The 21,756-nt window shown below is 29.8% G+C and overlaps 1 protein-coding gene across 1 annotated transcript in view; it reads right to left on the bottom strand.

Annotated features, from left to right (window-relative positions):
- The window catches only part of LOC107442144 (PDF receptor), a 132,796-nt gene extending 129,601 nt beyond the window's left edge, over positions 1-3,195 (bottom strand). Inside the window, exon 1 of the mRNA XM_071184360.2 lies at positions 3,148-3,195. Within this exon, the coding sequence (XP_071040461.1) occupies positions 3,148-3,187 (40 nt within the window). The 5' untranslated portion in view covers positions 3,188-3,195. The remainder of the gene's footprint in view (positions 1-3,147) is intronic.
- Between the last annotated feature and the right edge of the window lie 18,561 nt (positions 3,196-21,756).

Genomic DNA, 21,756 nt, shown 5'->3' with positions numbered 1-21,756 from the left:
GACATTTTTTAATTAGAAGAGCAGTTAATGCACTTCCTGAACAAAATTTGATTGATTTTAATGAAAATTTGCTTAACCGATGGCAGAAAACTCAAAAAATTGTTCAAACAATTTGGAAAAATTGGTGTAACTCTTATCTCAGTCATTTACAACAAAGATCAAAGTGGTTGTTTCAAAAACAAAATGTAAAACCAGGTATGATGGTTCTGGTAAAAGAAAGCAATTTACCTATATGTAAATGGGTTATAGGACGAATTTCTGAAATTATCACCGGTAAAGATGATAATGTCCGTGTGGTTTTCGTACGCACACCTCATGGAATTTTCAAAAGAAGTATTTCAAATATTGCTGTATTACCAATTGTTAACAATACTTGAATTTATATGTTGAATTCAAAATGTGAAAAAAATAATTGTATTAATATTGCTTAAATTTGTATTTTTATTATTATTTCTATTATTGTTGTTATTTTTATGATTATTGAAACATTCAAATGTCAAAATATTTCAATGGGGGCCGGGATGTCCACGCCCTCATTGGCGAAATTGTAAGGCGCCAAGCGTAGCTTTCTAGCGTTCTTTTCTCATTCAATAAAAAATTACCAAACGTTACAGTCCATTTGACTCTAATAGCTCCAACTTCCGTTATTCATAAAGTGCTATTTTTTTAAATTAAATTTAGTACTTTTTAATGCATTTAGGTAACAAAAGTTTAAGCAAAAAATACCGTTACTTGAAACCCAAAGAGTCAAAAAAGTAATTTGTTTTAAAAGTAACATTAAACTCTGTTAGTAGTACTACTGCTAGTAATAGTAATTTATTGGCGTCCTACTTGAGTTTCACATTACTAAAAATGTTCCTGAGAATGATCCGAAGACATGCCCATCAAAATTTCTGATTTACCTCACTTTAGTAGCTCAACGACTTACGCGAAGTCGAGCACTCTATGGTATAGAATAGTTTAATGAGGACCGAGCCCCTTCGCAGGCTGCCAGTGACGCTTGATTTACCGGAAGTCTTCCGATCACTCCACTATAGAGACCCTTTTCATTCCAGTAATTTCAAACGACGCTTAGACACCCGTAAAATATTAATTTTTCTTTTTGCATTCTATCACGTTACTTAAGCTTAAAACATAAATTATACTTATAAATATTAAGAATACTGACTAATGAACTCCTTCAAGATATTGCCTCAATACTTGGTAAAAACTGGAAATGAATCATTGATAAGATGCGAAATCAAATATAAAGATACAAAATGAAATAAGAAAACACCTTCAGGTATTGAAACAGGTTTTGGTTTTTTTTTTAATTCCAAAATAGTCATTCGTAACATTTTTGTTTCTTTTCCGTTTAAAAATTAATCTGCGATCCAGCATGTGCATTTATTTTTAACATGGCTTCTGAAATTATAAGTTAAAGGGATAAGTAAAAGGGATTCTAAAAGTATAAGTTAAAGGTATAAGTAACAGGAATTCAAAAAATATAAGTTAAAGGAAAGAGTAACAGGGATTCCAAAAATATAAGTTAAAGGAATAAGCAACTGAGATTCTAAAAATATAAGTTGAAGGAATGAGAAACAGGAATTTCAAAAATATAAGTTAAAAGAATAAGTTAAAAGAATAAGTTACAAGGATTCTAATAATATAAGTTAAAGAAATACGTAACAGAGATTCTAAAAATATGAGCTAAAGGAATAGGTAACAGACATTCTAAAAATATAATGAATTATTCTTCATTATATTTTTAGAATCTACTCTTCTGCATATTTTAAAGATATTTAAAGATATTTATTATTATGATATTTAAAGATATTTATTAACTATTTAAAGTAATAAACTTATAACAGTTATTCTTATAGATTTATTTATTTAGAACAAACAAATACTCACTTTGGATTTTTAATATAAATTTTGAACCCAAAAAAAATACCCATTTTTTTACCTTAATAGATATTTTTCTATGAGATACTAATGTCTTTAGGCTTAATATTATTTTTTCAAAGATGAGGAAAATAAAATATTTCTTTCACTTCAAATTTAGATTATGCTAATTTTGTATATTTTCACTAAACACTTTATATTCAACAAAACAGCTTATTAATAATAAGGTAAGCTGGTTATAATTTGGAGCAATTAAAGCATATTTTTATACGGAAATTTGAATTACTTCGAAACTTTACGAAACCAAACTTTTAGATAAACCTTACATTATACGTTTATCTAAACTCTTTGGTGAACAAATTCTGTCATGTACTTCAGACGGAAAAAAAAACATGTAAGTCAGAAAAATTCGACTGAGATACAACCGAGTGTTGTACTGAGCTCAAAATAAAAAAGATATAACCGTGAATAACGTTTGTCCAAATCATCGGATTTTTTCGCGAACCAAGTGCCAACCTTAATGGTATGATATAATGGTTGAGTTCTCTATTAGGAGAAAAGATAAAATTTTTGAACAGCTTGTTTTAGGGGGATGAGATGAGATTTCTTTGTTTTTTTATTTTCTTATTCATATCAATTTTTTATTTATTGCTTTCAGAATTGGTTAAAGAGCAGAAAAAAATTATAGTAGATTATGTTACTCGTTTTTTTCTTTTGGAATGAAATTCAAAAGACAAAAAGTACTCCGTTTATTGAAATAAAATTGGCAAAAAATTTGGATTCCTAATAAACTCATTTTTTTAGGTAAACCCCAGATAGTTAATTTTTAAAGGACTCCGAACTCTGGCAAGGATTCTGTTTACAATGTAATTCTTTAGAATTCCAAATAATTTTGTTTTTATTAATTTTTTTAAAAACTTTATGCGTCTCAAAGCTGCGTGGTTTTTACACTTTTATTTGTATTTATTTATTCATTTATTTATTTACACGTTTATCTATTCATTCATTTATTGTTCAGACAAAGCTTTTCAAGCAAGATCTTTTAAAAACCATTTCACGAAATTCAATTTACAAAATATAATTACAAAATTGCAACCTTGACATAGACAACAGTTCAATAACAGCAAAATAACAACCAGGAAAACAATAAAATCAATTATCTCATAAAAAAAATATTATAATTAGTTTAAAATGAGAAGAAAAAAAATGAAGTGAAATTCTTAAATTAACAAAAAATATTGAGGATAAAAGAAATGAACTCACTGTTGGTTGTTTGATTCGTCCCGTCTTTGCACGAATCCATAGAAAATGATGTTTGAAATTTATCTTAAATTTCATGTAATTTATAAGGGAAGAGAGATTGGATCGGAGACCTCTAGTGAGTGTTACCATAGTAACGAGATAGTGTCTAACATCACCTTTAAGTTGTTTTCAGGGAATCGTTTATTCTGGTGCGATTTCGAAACTGTAATCCAATATCAGAGACAAATTATTTGTCTAATAATGTTCGCTTTATTAAAACTCAAACCGCGAAAAATACAGTTATGTAAAACGGAGATCCCGAAATGATGTATTGCGGACGTTCTGTGGAAGGTCGCAAAACTTAATTTATCCAATTATGATTCTTGATCTCTGTAACTATATTCCAGCAATAATCCATTATTTCTTTAACTTCCCACGTAACGCACAATATTAGATATCATTAGAGGAAAAAAACTTAACGTTATCTTGCCTAACTTTCGAATATTAGATAGATACAAATTGTCGCTGTTCTCCCTGCATTATATAACGTGAAATTATATAGCACCTAATATTATCTAGAGTTCGCCGTCGTAATTGGTTTTGATGTTATATAATATTAGACTTTATTATATCTGTTATGATATTAAGTCGTTTTTTATTTTTGGAATAAGCTAGGGGAAAATTTGGATAGTAGTCGAATAATTCGGAGATATAACTTAGCATAATGTTGCATATTATTATGAAGAAGCAGAACAATAAACAATAGTTTTATAACGTCATTCCACGCATTATTTACTTCGCTAACAATACAAAAACATTAAATAAAATTATATTACCGAATTCTGCTACCATCCATTTTCCTCCCTCTTGTTCAAAATCATATTTTGTGTCCAACAGATTCGTATAAATGAAATTTTCACATTTATTTAAGAAGTAATGCTTGAATTTCTTAACTTTTGATAATTTTTTTCTTTCTTTTGTGAAAAGGGCTTTCTACAAATGAAATGAAAATGCAAATGAAAGGGTTTTCTGCAAATAAAATAATGAATGATATAAATTTTTATTTCATTCATATTGAACTTGTTAGTTCATAAAACATATTTTATTAAAGTCCTTGTTCTAGACATGCCTCATTTTACTCAAGTCATTTGCAATTTCACAACTATCGTTATGTCTAACCATCTATATATATATATATATATATATATATATATATATATACTAGCTGACCCGGCAAACGTTGTTTTGCCATATGAATTATTTCTAGAGTATGAATATACATCTTATTTATAGTAAGTGTGTGCGTATATGAGTGGAAGAGGCATGGAGCGCTGTGAACGGTGACAAAATGTGAAAATAACAGCACACCAAATAATAGTTTTTTTAATTTATTGTAACTTTTATTTATAAATCATATATACTACAACGAATTCTGAAAGTATTAGTCAACAATATTAATCTCTTAGTGCAATGGAGTGTACAATATTTTTTGTCTTTCCATCTTAAGCTAACACAAATAAATTGGATGGTTTGCCCACTCGAGAGCATGCCACGTATGAATTATTGCACGTATGAATGCTTATTATCCATGTATGAATGCTTAGATTTGAGCACACCGTGTGAAAAACATGGTGTGCTCAAATCTAAGACAAAAACAGACATTGTTTGGCCTTGTTATTGCAAATGCCAATCTATGGAAGTGTTTGTCTGAAATCACCTGAAAGGAGTAACAGGGTGCCGCCAAATAATTTGTCATTGTTTTTTATATCTTTCAATGTTCTGTTAAACGCTTAAAGCGAATGTTTGTGTGCCATAGTGCATTCATCCCAGGTGATAATTTTACAGTGTTTCAACACTGTGGCCATAGACGATTGCTTTTTTTATGTTGCACACTGCATCTGGGTTGTTTTGAATATTTAGCGGCAGCTTAAATACTGAATGAGCTGTTCTGCCTCCATCCAATAAAGTTGCCGCAATGCCAGATGATGCAACGGCCAACGTGAGGCCATTATTTGATCGCATTTCAGCGAGAATTAACGAAATAATAAATGTTTTGCCAGTTCCACCTAGTGAACCCAAAAAAAAAAATTCACCTTGTTCTGCCAAAACTGCGAGCATAATGCCGTCATAAATGCTCCTTTGTTCCTCATTCATTAGTGGAGCATTGCGAGTAACAATCGCTGCCATTTCTATCGTATTGTATTGAAGTTCACGATTCATGTCAGTGGTTAATAAATCAGATGCACTTCGATTTGGCGAAGGCATACCGAAATGACTGAGTTGCAAGTTCGCAATAATAATGTAAAGATCCTCAATAGCAATCAGTGCTTCATTGCACATAGCATCGCTGAATGCTATCGTTAGATCGTTGCAACGTGTGCGATGTTGATACCGTATGTCATCAGTCATCGAATCTTTGTGATTATCCCATAATGTTCCTGTACGGGCCGGGAAACATGTAGTTAATACTATAGCAAATAGTAGAAGAATTTGCTTTGCAGTACAGTTCAGTGCTGCTTCAGCAAGCATACATTTCCACGGGTTGTCGTCTTCCATCAAGCCGAGTGCAAGGCATGCATCTTTATACTTTGGATGCTGATGTCCATCGACTTTACGTATATCTTGAAATGACAATGAGCCGGTGACATTAGTCAACAACAGTCGAAAATAAAAGCACTCAGTCTGCCTTGGATTGACTGTAAATACTCTCCCCTACGGTGTTTGATTTGAATAAACCGGGACATGCATCAACGTGCGTGCCTTGCTTGCAGGGTGTCCATTTTTTCGTTTGAGCCCATGTGAAATAGTGTGGTACTTCTGAGTAGAGTAATGTCCGTGCAAAGGCACCAAAAGCATTCGCACGATTACACAATTCAAAAAAATTCGATTAGTGTAGTTTTTGGTGGATTTATAGCTCGGTCAATCGCAGTCTCGTTCGTGAAATATACGCTCTGACCGTTTTCAAGATGGACGGCTAAATGACTAACGGTTGGATCAGGAATTGGGAATCCAAAGTTACGCCAAATAGCTTCATTGGAGCTGATGTACCGGCCAATTTGGTACAGCGTTATTTCGTCGTTGTTATTCACTGGAAGAGCAGTCACATTGGTATTTTCAACTCGAAATACTGCCATATCACTGCCTTCATTCACATACTTGCAAATATGTTTGATGCTCTTCTTTTAAGGGCGAGCATAAGTATTAAAGTTTAATGTGACTTGTTGCAACGTGCGTGAATATTACTTTTGATTTATCATGTCTCTATGTCTCTTTTGGATCCGAATACGATTAAATAAAGATATATTTAAAATATACGTTAAATTTGTCCAAAAAATGAAAAAAAAATTAGTTATAAACCTATTCTCAGACCTACTGAATATACGTATAAAAGTTCGCCAAAATCAGTCGAGCCGTTTAGGAGGAGTTTAACCACTAAAACTGTGACAAGAGATTTTTATATATATAGATATATAGTTATGTAAATAGTTATATATATATATATATATATATATATATATATATATATATATATATATATATATATATATATATATATATATATATATATATAGCCATCACTGATTTTCTGGGCATGAGATATTATTTTTTGGAAACTAGCTTTTGGTAATGATTTGTAAAACTCAAACTTGTGTATATTAAGAAACAACTGCTTCAAATGATTGTTAGATTGCAACTCAATTAATTCAAGCTGCAAATCTGACCTCACTGTTTCACAATTTACGTTGAAAGACATGGAAAAAATATCTAACTCTGCTCGAATGGCACTGAAATCTTGAAATCTGCGTTCAAATTCAAAATGGAGTTTTTTCAAGCCATCTTCATAACTTTTAAGCTTTTCTTTATTTGCTGAGGGAATTGAATTTAAACTCAAGAAATAAGTTGTTCTTAGCTAGCTACCCAGCAAACAGAATAAGCTTCAGTTTAAAATCTTTGAGATGGGCCCAGACATCACCAATGAATTGATTTTTCCCTTACATCTTAACATTCAAGCTGTTCATATGACAAAGAAGATCTGTGAAAAATGCAAAGTCTGAAAGCCTTTCTGCATCTTCAAATATTTCGCACTCTGCTGAAGACTGTTTCTCACGGAAGAACGACACAGTGTCGTCTTTCAGCTGCCAAACTCGCTCGAAAACACATCCGGTACTAAGCCACCTTACTTTCGTGTAATGCAGTACAGAAGAGTATTTAGAATGCCAGGACTGAAGAAAATCTCTGAATTGCCTGTGAGTAAGCCCAAGTAATCGAATAGTATTGACAAGCTTTACTACTGCATGAAGCACAGGTTTCACATTCAGTGCAGATTTGCACATAACAACTTGGTGTATAACACAATGTAGAAAACTAACCTTATTCCCGGGATAGTTCTGATTAAAGAGTCCAAGGAATCCAGATATATTTTTTCTGTCATATCTGGTGCCCCATCAATCGAAATAATACATAATTTTGTCCAGGCCACTTTCAAAGTTAAAATCCCTTCCTGAAACTCATGAAAAATCCCGTGGTAGTTCCCTTTAAGGAACGCATGCGCGCCACTTCCTCTGAAATTTCAAAGTTCTCATCAGCACCTCTTATAAATAACACTAGTTAAGCAGCATCAATTATATCAGTGCTTTCATCATAGCTATTAAGCAAAATTTAAATTGTGCAATTTTTCACTCTAATTGTGATGTCAAATTTTTATCGATGGCTTCGATTCTAAAAGTCACTGTTTTTCATGATAAGCATACAGCCTCAAAATTATTTTTCATGTCTGGACATAAAACAACACAAACTTGGATCATACATTGTTTAACAAACTCCTCATCACCGAGACATTTATAAATTTTGCCAATATTGTATGCTACAATGTAACTCGCTTCCTGAAAAATTTTTGTAGGCTTGATAATTATGTAAGAAAACTTTCTGCATTTTGTCTTTCTTCACATTCAGACAATGCTTCGTAGTTGGCATTCTTGTGCTTGGCTGTAAAATGTCGGTTGATGTTGTATTCTTTAAAAACTGCTACAGCTTCATTGCAGATAAGACATACTGGTTTATCTTTTACAACTGTAAATAAATATTTCTAAGTTCATTCATCATTGAACACATGGCACTCTGAATCAACTTTGCGTTTTTTAGTAGCTATTTCGGGGTTAAAAAGTTTTACAAATAATTTAAAAAAGCACTATCCATTTTATACATTTAATAATTTCACCATTATTTGCAGCGTTATATGTGTGCAATCTTACCATACGCAAAAAAATGATGTTAGAACTCCCTCCTCAGAAAAATACGCTCGTTGGATCTCAAAATGCCACACGTGAAATACAATCCGCCTATATTAGATTCCATATGTCTGCTTCTCGAGAAAGATAAACGCTCGTTGGACCCAATCTACGGCCATTCTATAGAGAACTTCTTTCAGCATTCTACCACGTGAAGCTGTCTGTGCTATTTCCATAAATTTATGTTTTGTAGAACAAAAATAAGGAAAGTAAAAAGGTCATCAGTACTTAGTTAAAAAAGAAAGAGCAAAAATAGCTTTAAGCAAAGGAGACAAGAAAATGGATGTATATATTGTTAATATTCGCAATGGATCAACAAGTTAAAATTCTATCCGCGGGCCGGATAAAACCTTCCGGGGGGCCACAGTTGGCCAGCGGGCTGTATTTTGCTGATCCCTGCTCTAAAACAACAACCTTAGCCAAAAAATTTGCATAGCATTTAAATTTTATAAAAAAAGCAATAAATATTATGTTTCATCTAAATTAAATTTGCACAAAAATGTGATTTTAAACGAGCATTGAAAACCAATGGCAAATTGGAAACAAAGAAGAAATTAATGAAAAATATAATAATGACAACCGATGCTGACGTAGTCAGGGGGCCCCGAAAGTCATAAAAAATAGTACAAAACCTTTTCTACAGAGACCAAAATTTTGCTCTCGCTGTACCCCAAAGGATTTGCAAGAAGTCCAGGAAAAGAAGAATACAAAATACAAAAACAAAATACAAAAGTAAAATTAATACAAGAAATATAAACTACATAATTTTAAAAGGAAAAATGATTTTCAAAAACCTACTTAAAAACATATTCCTTCGCTAAAATGAAGAATTTTCTGAGTATGGTGTGCTTTTCGTTTTGCTGTGACCTCATGTTTTTTGTTTTCGGTATAGTATTATTTACCAAGTTTAATATGAATGCGACAATTCATAGATTTAAAGAAGTGGATCGTTCTAAAAATGCACGCATATAATAAAATGCTTGACACGCATAAAAACATAACTATATGTGATAAATTAGGTGCAGTATTTAAAATGAATTTGATTTTCATATTAATTATTTTTTGTTATTAACGAGTTTTGTATTTTGGTTATCAATTATTTTTTAAAAAAAAAATACTCCGTGTTATAGCGCTGACATAATCGTTTGTCAAACTACATTATGCTTTTATGCATTTCGGTCTGTTTATGAAAATGTTCAGGTTTTTTGTTTTTAATTTTGAAAATGAAACTATGATGTAATAAAACTAAGATGAAAAATTATATTTTATTACTCCCTTAAGCACTACAATAGTTTCATAACTCTTAATAAATGTATTTAGAGTTGTAAACTTCTTTTCTTACTCGCTTCGCACACCCACTCAATTGAAATTGTTTTTACTAATTTCACAATAACTTTTAATCCTTAAAAATGAGCCGATTATTAAATTAAAATTAAAAATTATTCATTTGAAAGATTCCGAAAGTTTTTTTATTGTATAACAGAGATTTTGTTTCTAATTCTATTCTGATTAATTAAACTTAATGATTTGGCTCGATTACCATCACCACATCATCTACATTTTTTTAAAAAAAAATTTTAATTTTCGGTTATTTATCGATCATTTAAAATTAAATTTTAATTTAAATTTTATTAAAATTTTTCGACAAGGAGATTATTTATCAATAATGCGAAAAGTCAATGCTTATTAATGCTTTTGAATTTTCAGTAGCTATTTTGTACTAATTATTTTAGTTGCATAGGTTCATTATACACAGTTTTATAATAATGTTTATCAAATTCATTGAACAATTGAATATTATTTGTTTAAAATATAAGTAGAATTTTTTCTCATCTAATAATTATAAAATGGTAAATAAGTAACTTTGTCTTACAATTTTGAAGAATAAGGTAGTATTATGCGATTGCTTTATAATGAAAGAACAATAATTTCAATTCTAAACTTTTTGTAGAAAAGAAGAAGAAAATGATTGAAAATTTTTTCCTGTCATTTGTGTTAGCAATTGGAGAATTTTTTATCTCCTAAATATTAAGTCAATATTTTTTCCCTTTAAATAAAAATCTATTTTGCACCGAGAAAAAAAGACTTACATTGACCATGTTCTTACATTTTATCAATAGAAATTCCCTGTAGCAAAAGCATTTAAATTTCAAAAACTTTAAAATATTAATAAAATAAATGGCTATAAATGACAAATAAAAAATAATATAGCTGTGCTTTGTTTATTTTAAAAATCATTACAAAATAAAAGTAATTTGACAACAAACACTAAGGATCTATATTAATAAATCAAACAATCACTATGCTTATTTATTAGAAAAAACTATTATTATGTTCTGTAGAATTCCAAGCGTAACAGAGAGAAAATCACACAGGTATTTAATCCTAAAAAATGTATTAAATATATGTGAAAACAAAAACTTGTGCAATAATATATTACTTTAAGGTGCAATGCTTAATTTAATTGCATAAAATTATAAAGGAGCCTTATAATTTAATTGCCAGGTAATTAAAAACGTCCGTAACAGAGGGGACAAAGAAAATCCCACATTTTTGACATGCACTGTTATTTCCGTTATATTCTGTGATTTGGAACATCCTAAACACTACTAGTAGTTTTTTTTTTTAATTATCACATTTCAAGGTAAAATAAATTATTATAATAAGACTTTTTAAATTGCTTGGACATTTTTATTAACTTCAAAAAATGCAATGTAACGGAGGGAACATTTTGCAAATTTGACAAATAGTTACAGGGAAATATATCATGCCATTTAATTAAACATTGCACCTTAAAGTAGCATATTATTGCTTAAGTTTTTGTTTACAAATATATTTAATAGATTTTTTAGGATAAAATACCTGTGTGATTTCCCCTCTGTTACGCTTGGAATTCTACTACTGGTTTCAGTTAGCATGGAATTCAACTTCTGATAACTTGTTTCTATCGACCGTTTACAAGTGGAACAAAAAGTAATCGAACTGAAATTTATTTTATCTTGCCTTTATTTCAATATTTTGTAGTTAAATTAGAATATATACGTGAAAGAGAGTTAATAACCATCTTAATGACTTGATTGACTTAATTAACCTTCTTAATTTCTTGAATGACTGTAATTATGTGCAGAAAAAATTACATTAATACGCAACTTTTCTTCCCAAAACTATTAAACCGTTCACAGTTTGTATTTTGCCATTTAAATTTGCATTTTTTAAAATGATGCAAAATTCTGCATACCTTAAATTTCAAAATTTTTCAACGGTTATTAAATAACGGTTACAAAAAATAATAAATGAATATTTAAACTTATTTTTACATGAAATTACCTTAAAATTATCAGTAAAAATATTTTAATTCACTTAAAAATATTTCAATTCATAGTGATTCAGTCTTAGCACGTAAAAATCCCATCATTCGATTAAAATTTATTCAGTTTGTTCCTTTTTTCCAGCACTGTTTGTTTTCAGAAAATATAAATTTCGAAAGGATCGGAAATGATCATTAAATATGCTTTTTATTATTTCATAGATTCTTAAATGCTTTTCATTAAATAACATTGTTTGAATGATTGAAAATCATCTTTTTAAAAATATTATGAAAAAAAAAAACTTTTTTTTAAATCGTATGAAAATTAAAATATTTTATTTTTATCATTTGTAACTAATGCAAAATATATGTTGCTTTCATATAAAAATAGAGAAGAAGTAAACAGTTTTTAAGTAGACATTTAATACAATTAATTTAATACAATATAGTTTTTAATTAAGTAGATATTAAATTCAAAATATGCAAAAAAATATGTGATATTCAAGTCTAACTCTTACAAAGTAACATTCTTTTAAATTTAGGTTACGTTTAAATGTGAATATTGGATCTACAAACATTAAAAACTAATTATCATTTATTGTATTCAACTAAGTGATTGAATCTAGTTGAACTGATTCCATTGATTTAAATCACCTTGATTATACGATTCGATTATAAATTAAATTCTATTAAGTGAATCACACCACCAACACTCCAATTATGTCAGCCTAGAGCAGGGGTTGCCAAATTTTTTTGATCATCGACCCCTACATAATTTTTCGATATCTCCATCGACCCCCATAAATTAATTTTCTGTTAATTAAAATAAAACTATTAGATACTGTGTTTGTACACTTATTTTATGATTTTGAACATTTATTAAAGCAATAGTACATAGTGTAACAATAGTTTTATGAAAAATATATTAATGTTGAAATATAAATATCTTAATATTTATGAAATAATAAGTAATTATAAGTAAGTTGAAATAATAAGTAAAGTAACTACGGATTTATCGCTTCTTAATCAATCACATGGGTGTGCCTGGTGTTTTTTTTTTTTTCTTGCAAGGTTTGTTATATTGGGTTCAAAATTAATCAATTTTAATCTTAAATCCCCTCGAAACTCCACATTTAATTTATTTTGGTTTTTAGTTAAGATTGAATTTACGTGACTGAAACCGGCTTCAACCATATAGGAACTTGGAAATGCTATCATAAATGGCTGAGCTATTTCGTAAAGTCTTACATATTTTTGCATTATATTTATATTTGTCCAAAATTTGCTTATTGTTAAATTTTTAAAAAGCGTCTTTGCTTCAAATCCCCATAATAATTCCGTAAGCTCATCTTGCAGGTTGATGTCCACGTTTTCAATTTGAGCAGAAAATGGCACAATAATCCAATCAGGGATGTCAATGTTTTCCAAATCAACAAAACGCAGTTTAAAATCGTCGCTCAATTTTCGAAGATTACCTCTATACATTTCCAAGGCTTCTTCTTTTATTTCTAATTGTCACATATCTGAAAAATACTGATAATCCTTCGACCAATCGACCCTTCCGGTTCGGATCGACCCCCATTCGACCCCCTGGCTCAGATCGACCCCTGCTTATGTTAAATAGATCCCTAGGGGTCTATATAGACCACTTTGGCGACCTCTGGCCTAGAGAGTCATAAAGGCTAAAGCTTCACAGTTTTGAAACCAACAGTGGTGGCAATGTAGTCAGCATTGAGCACAGGCCGTCTTTATTTTCCTGACAAACTGATATACAACTTGAACTGGATGAGTATAAAGGTGAACGAAAAAGAAAGCACAGAAGAAAAAGTTCGTCCAAAAAAGAAGTAGAAAAGAACCTTATTAATTATTATATAAATGTAAAGATTAAAATTATCAAAAGATTATCGAGGAAAACTTTTTTGAAAGACTACTGTTAGTTAATACATAATTTATCGCAACACTATTATATACATTATTTAATAGTATTTGAAATTAAAAAATATATATTAAAGTAAAGTATTATCGCTACAACCAGCTGTGGACAAGGGGAGGATTAAGGCTCCACAATTTTGTGATCATCGGCATTATTGTGTCAATCCGGTCAGCACAACCAGCCTTTTTTATCCCAGGAAAACTTCGATTGAAGTTAGGGGAGGAGATTCATGCCGCCACTGAAGTTCAAACCACAGTTCTTTAAATTCATATCACAGTACTTTTACCACTCAGACATAGGGACTGAAAAACTATATAAAGTATTATTTTATAGACTTTGTATCTTAATTACTTTAAAAAAAAACTATTTAATTACATTTGAAAACTTATTTAATTGGATTAAATTCGAGTTCAACGAAGACAACTATTAATGTTATTGAGGTGCTTTTCTCCCCAGTGCTTTTTTCTGGTGCTTTTTTCCCCCATTGTTTTTATTTCCAGTTTATTTTTAGTGTTCTTCTTCCGTTATTTGATTTTCAAGCCACCATCTGGGATAGTATCAATTTCTGCTCAGTACCCTAACCACAGCTCTATCAAATATTCAAACAATCATAACATTTAAGAGTATGCGAAATAAATGTATTTGTAAAGTGATCTTAACAATTAAGTATTTTTAACTCCCTGTAAAAAGAAATTAATGTGTTAATTTTTGATTTTATTTATCACATACTTATAAATCAACTTACCGATGAGAAACACGAGCTCACAGAATAACGCAAGTTATTTGAATAAAATTTTTTCATACATTTAAGTAAAAAAAATTATATTATTGAAGAAGCTATGAATTACATTTAATTTCTAAAAGAAATAGAACGAGTAACATATGTTTATTAATTTCTTTAATACTTCTGAAAAGAATGAAATTTTAAAGAAAAACACCTGCATAAGCGCTTTTTAATAATTATTTTTTTTAACTTTATTTTATTTATCAAGAATAGCCGACTGGAAGAAAACGAATACCGAATTACGGCTTAGGTTAAAATAATTTCGTCCTCTTACCATAGTATTTACGCGTTATCATCACCAATTCCAACTACAATCGCCAAGTGTCTTATTCAATATAGCATCTGCATATACGCATCCTGGCCTGCAGTATGGCTTAATAAGATTTATGCAGTTTACAATTATTTCAGAGTTCTGATATTTTCATTTTTAGAATACATCTGCAAATGTATTGCTACAATTTTGTGGGGCTGGAATATTCTAAATTAGCACGAGGCTCCTGTTTCCCATTCTATAGGAGTAGCGTGAAAGAAATTTTTAAGAAGCACGCTTTTTTTTTCTTTTTATTTATTTGTTTTCTTTTTTTTTTCTGTTTATTTTTTAGACTGCATGTGTTAAAATTAAAACTCTAAAACAAATACACAGGGAAAACTTTATAAAATGTTTTTAGTTTTAAGAGTAATTTTGTGTGTTCAACTGAGTAATATTGGTCATAATTAAATATTTTCGTGTTTCCGTAATGATGCTTAGGCCATATAGTGAAATAATGACCAGTTTGATTTTTGATATTTTATTTTTTCAAAATAAAAATAAAAAAGCTACAGTAAAATTCAGTTTTAATAACCACTTCTTTTCAATGTTGAGATTGAAGTGCAATCCTATTTCAAGGAATGTTAATATAAAAGTTTTTCTTCTTCCGGTTCCTAAGTGTATATGTTACTGTGAATGAAGGAAATGTATGGTTGTTGACTTCCACCAGTAAATATTGACAATCACATTGTGGTAAATGTCCGAATAAATACATATTAGATCTAGTTAAGTGCCACTTTCCTGCTTACATTTGCCCTGTATACCCTACACAGATATTTTTTCAATGCCATTGCTCAGCATGCATCTAACCCAGTGTTTCCCAAAGTGATCCATATGGACCCCCAGGGGTCCGTGGTACGATTCAGGGGGTCCGTGAAAAACAAAAACTGATTTACGGGTCCCTGAACAAAGTCAGGGGGTCCGCGTGAGGTTTAATATAAAATAATAAAATTGTGATTGGTTTTTAATATTATGGAAATTAAGACAAATAAATTAGTAACGATTTTTACGTTCTAAGTAAACTATAAATAAAGGTGGGTGCTTATAATTATTACCAGTGGTTTGTTACAAATTAAACAGTTGATTTGCAAATTTTCTTATATCTTTTGTTCCCTTTTTAAGAGATAACAGTATAAATGAGTCGAAGAAAAGACTCCGAAAATACAGCGTTGAATATTTGAAGTATGTCTTTATTTCTTCACCAGGAAATAGTACTTTATCTATGTGTCTTCTGTGTAATGAAACTATAACAAGTGATTCAATGAAACATTCCAAGCATAGCGAACAATTGATAAAAATCCATAGTGACAAAAAAGATAAATATTTAACTATTTTTCAAGCAGTCAAAGAAAAATATCTGAAAACACCGTCACTGCAACATCTTATCGGGACAACTAAGCGAGGTGACGATGGATTGCATGTTTCTCATAGTTTCGCATGTTTCTATATATTACATGATTGCAAAGTCCGGAAAGCCTCACACTATTGAAGAACTTATTTTACTAGCTGTAAGCGATATAATACTCACCAGGTTGCACAAATCAGCTTTTAACACTGTAAAAAGAATTCCACGGAGTAATAATAATGTACAAGAAGGATTGACAAAATATCTCAGTGTCTAGTAAATTCTTTATGTGATTACTTGAAAATATCTGAATTTTCTATACAGCTTGACGAGTCCACTTATCCAGGAAAAGAAGCTTTTACTTTTAGCTTATGTAAGATTTGTAAAAGAATAAAAAAATTTCCAAGAATTTTTATTTGCTGAATGTTTGGAAAGCGATACCAAAGGTGAAACGCTATTGACTGATTTAGAGCTGACGGTGCTCGGCCAATGGTAAGAAGATACCGAGGTTTTCTGGCTAACTTAAAACAAGCTGTAGCGAATGTATTTTCAGTACATTTTTTGCCAAACGCAACGAAGCTAGTTTGAAACTACACGATGAGCAATTAAATTTAATCAAAACTAAAATCGTAAAACTGCGTTTGTTGCACAACTTTTTCTGTATGAACAGAACTTGGGAAGAGGATATTGTTCTCTCAGTTTCAGTGCTAGAGTGAACCCCATCACAAAAAAATATATATATATATAAATAAATGATTAGAAATTAAATTAGTGCTCACAAATATTGAGCAGGACATAAATACATTATTAAAATCTCATCACGTTCATCCAAGTCATTAATTTTTTTTTTATTTTATTTTAAACAAAAGATATAATTTCAATAAATAGTTCTTCAACAAAAAGTAATTTTTTTTTAATTTGTAATTTTTATATCGTACATATATGCAATTTTTCACTTGGGGGTCCGTGGACAAGTTTTGATTATAAAAAGGGATCCATGGGTCAAAAAAGTTTGGGAACCACTGATCTAAACGTAACTCCGAACACTGATGATTCTTCTAATCTATCTTCAGCAGATATTAAAATATAGAATAAATAGAATAAAATAAATGAATAAATTAATATCAAATCCGACATTCACCAAAGCGATTAAGTGTTTGTTGACATTCACCGTTGAAAGTCAACATTCTCTTGATTTCGGTCAAATTAATAAAGAAAAAGAATAGTATAAATAAATTTAGTCTGGATTTGAAATGAGTGATATAATCGCCTTACTCACAGTGCCCAAAGTGTAAAAAAGTTGTGACAGATTTAATTCGTTTTTAACTATTACATGAGAAAATCAGATCCAGCATTTATTTTATCATAATTACTTGATTGTAATTACTTGATTACAATTAATGTACTGTAATTTAACAGTGCAATTCCTTAATATGAGATTCGTTTAAAGCCTAAAAGAATAATATTTTCGCTATATGAAATAATAGGGTCACTTTTTTACATTTTTATGCCTTTAGTGCGATTTGTTCTTCCGAATCCTGTGCTAGGCTTTCAAAAGTTATTTTAAAATCAAATAAAGTAGTTTTGAACAATTGAAACTTAAAAAAAATTCGTAAGCGAGATTTAAAAAACAGTAATGAAAAAAAGGATATTGCGCATGGAAACGAAAATTATTGGTAAAAAATTGTAAGAATATTCAATATTCCATGAAATTATACCTAGAAATTAATACCAGGAGCAAATTAGAAGATAATTATAGAGTTCCAAGCAAGCTGGAAGTTGTTTATTGTTATGTGACAAAAATAAGTTAAAACGATACTAAAAACTTTTGAAAACAATGAAAATAATTCTGTTTAAAGCCAATAATACATCTCGTGTGTTTGAATTCTGTCTTAATATAAAAAAGAAAAAAATTCTAAAAATCAAACTGAAACAATTATTAGTCATTTAATAACATAACAGATGGCAGCACCAAATTTTCATATTTATTTAGTTTTTTAAATGGTCATAAAAATTTAGTTAAAAAATTAAAATTAAATAGTAACGAGAGTTGAGCAATCATTTATAAACTTTTAGCATGATATTTATTTTTTAATAAAAATTGTTTCTGTACTTTTTCAACAGGTTTTATTTATTTATTTTATTTAGATACCCTTTTTGGCCAATAAACGTGGAGAAAAATAAAATTAAAATAGAGGCTATACTAACTATCAGTTTTGTAATTCTGCTGCTACAACAGATAAAAGAATACTTATATTGTAAATTAACAATTATGAAAGCGAATAAAAAATCTTTGAATGTGTTTTAGAAGTGATTTTGAGATTTCTGCAGATTCTCTTTATCCGATTGCCTTAAAACTTCAAACGTTGAATTTACCCCGTACGCTAAATTTATTCATATATTTTTTAATTTTAGAATATTGTGGAAAAATCTGTTATTTTACGTCTCTCCCCCTTCGGAAAATGAGTTTTGTTCGAAAAAATCTACAACGCAGACGCTCGTATGGTACTATCAAGGCGTCGCTGTTAACACTTGGTGGAGAGTTGAAGGTAATGAGTTCGATCCTATCAGCCAACAAAGCATCCAGCATGCACGTTACATCTATCGTGGCAGAAAACCAGGGCTGCTCTATGATGATTTTCAAGTGTAAGTAAAAATATTTTGACGCCCCCCTACATGAAGGATAATAATAAATAAGTACGGAGTAAAATAAACATTTTTCCTAATTTTAAAAATAAGTCAATCTAGAAGTTTTTCTTTTTTATTTACTTATTTTTTTAGTTTTTTTTATTAAAAATGTAGTATTTTTATTTAAATTCGATAGTGCGAAAAAGATTTTCTACCCTAAGCAGTTTCAGAAGAGCAATCAAAATATTAGATATTGCATTTACAGTTTTACCTACTTCTGCCTGGTATTCTCAAATGAAGGGAAAGTATTGTTTGCATACAATTAAAAATCTTACTTTCATATAGTTTGAAATTATTTTATTTGATAACGATACGAAAAATTGGATAATAACATTTTGTTTTGTTTCACATTTTAACATGTCAAATATAAAACATGAACGAAATATTACTCAAATGCATACTTTATTCAGATGTTTCATTCAAAAGTTTCTTTTCTTGATTATGTGAATTCACAGCTAAATATTTATTACAAACATTTCTTTATTTCCACCACCTAATTTTGTATGAGTTGTTTCGCACAACGTGGTCTTGGATAATCGTTTAAAATTTAATGAATAAAGAATCAATCACCCATCATAATTACACGACTAAAACATTTAAATTCCTGACATTCTGCTCAAAAATACAAATGATTTTTATCAATCTGGCATTTAAATTTTGTATGTTGAATAGCAAAAGATTTATGATAACATAGATATTTACATCATTGATAAAAAAAAAAAAATAAAAAAAAAGTTAAAATATGCTGTGCAATTTAATGTAACAAAACTGACGTTCATTACCGGTACACCTAATATATTACCAAATCAGATGGATTACTAAAACTTAAAAATCACTGAAACTTAATGAATCTATAAAACTTAAAGATAAAAATGAATGTGACAAATGTCTTAAAAATAAAGTCAAAATTCGAAGCTTTTGAAAAATTTCGAAATTCTTATGGGACAAAAACTAAATACAGTGATATAATCTTTAGCATGTTAATATTTAAGACATTTTAAAAATATTGCTATTTAAAGAAAAACAGTAAGAAAGCGAAAATATACTAACTAAAATACATAGGTAATCACTAAATTTTAAAACGGGAACAATAAAAAAAATAATAATAAAAACAGTATGTTGAACTTTACATAAAAAAATGATCATTTGTTTGAGATTATAATGTATAGATAGGAGAGGTGACAAGCAATATTATAATTTCTAATGTCATCAAAAACAAGATTATTACAACTAATGTCGTTACAAACACGGAAAATTAAGTCACAAAAATATGGAAAGATATAAAATTTTGAAAGGTGAAAAATCAACATTAAAGCAATAAAATGGCAATGTGTACTATTCTTTTAAAGTCTGCTTTAGCAAGTCTAGCGGATAAAATTATGAAATGAAAGAATAATTAACAAATGATTTTAATTTAAATAGGAAATATTTGAAAATTTTTCTTTTCTGTAGAAAAAATCTTTTGTCAAAACACAATACTTAGCGCCGAATTTACGATTTTATCGCATTTGGCGAGCTGGCGAATGGTTAGCGCGTTCCCTGCTAATGATAAAATGATATTACAATGTTATAAATATTTTTTTTTTTTTATTTAATTGCAGGCTAGTTTTGTCCTTTTTGTTGTTTCGTGTATTATGTCGCACGGTTTCAGCAAGTTCTTTTCTTCTTTTTTTCGAATTTATGTAGGTTGCTGTTGTGTTATTACATATGGATGTAAAATAAGCACAGTCGTCGCTAATAAATCTCTTTTTTTTTAGAAGGGAAGGGGTGTTTAAAGAGTTTATCCTCTTTGAGTTAGTTATCTTTTGAAGCCTACTATCATGATTGTTGAATCTTTATGTTCTGAAAATAAACATAATATTGTTAATAAAGAAATGGTGTCCAATATTCGCCTCGAAAATGATTAAGACTCAACTTAATTTAAAAATCCTATCCCAAAAACTTTAACTCGGGCTAGATACTAATTTAATTTAAAATACCTCTCTATAGTAGACAGCTTTTGCCTGCAGACTGTAGACTGGGCGGGATTCTTTGCAAAATGCAAGAAAAAAATAATGAAATGAATTTGAGGTCATCCATTTCATTGGCTAATAAGTCGCCTTGAAGCTTGCGGGTCACATCTGTCGAATGGACCTTTCTTCCTTGACATTTAAGATCTTCAATTACAAACCAATTGGAACTAGAGTTAGAGATAGGCTCAAGACCAGATAGCTTGGCTAACTTGGCTAGAATTATTAACAGGAGAACAATCGCAATAGAAAAGAGCAGAATGCAGGAAGGCTCTGGCCCACAAAGGGCTGCCATACCAATAGAAGAAGATTGCACTGGCTATTGGTTTCAATAGCAAGTTGTCGAGACAAACTAAGGAACAACTATAGATACGTCGTTTAACCCATCGTCTTCCAATATTTTTCGGTTATGAAACCCTAAATAAGAGAACCCCAACTTTATATAGTTCAGCAGCAGCTGTAAATATATGCCTTGAAAGAAGGCAACTGATATGATTGTGAAGAAGGAAAATAAATCATAGTCTTAAAAATAGGTCAGATAATTCAATGAACAGGTAGGTCAATCTAAATTTTAATAAATAATCTCAAGAAACTGAAGCGGTAAGATATTACTTGAATAAAAACTTTATTCGCTTCAAAAATATATAAATAACAATCGACATGTTTCAAGAGCTTTAAAAATAGGCGTCTGTTTTCAAAACTTACCAGACGTGAATGAGAAGAAACAAAAACGATATAAAATAAAAATAAAAGAAAATAAATAAATAAAAAATAAAATGGAAAGACAAAAACTAGGAAAATAATAGCCAAGAATTCAATTTCGACAGAGCCGAAATTATTTCCACCCTACTCACATCAGCTCATCTTGATGTCCTGGAATCTTGTTTCATTCAAACGAATGCTGATACTCTTGTTTACGACATTAGTGCCTCAATACTTCTTCATAGTGGGTTTGCGGGTGGGTGACCA

This window comes from Parasteatoda tepidariorum, chromosome 10 (genome assembly GCF_982258835.1).
Source record: "Parasteatoda tepidariorum strain Cologne lab strain chromosome 10, Ptep-v5.0, whole genome shotgun sequence".
NCBI lineage: Eukaryota > Metazoa > Arthropoda > Arachnida > Araneae > Theridiidae > Parasteatoda > Parasteatoda tepidariorum.
Note: the sequence above shows the minus strand (reverse complement) of the source record. Positions and strands in the feature narration are given on the sequence as shown.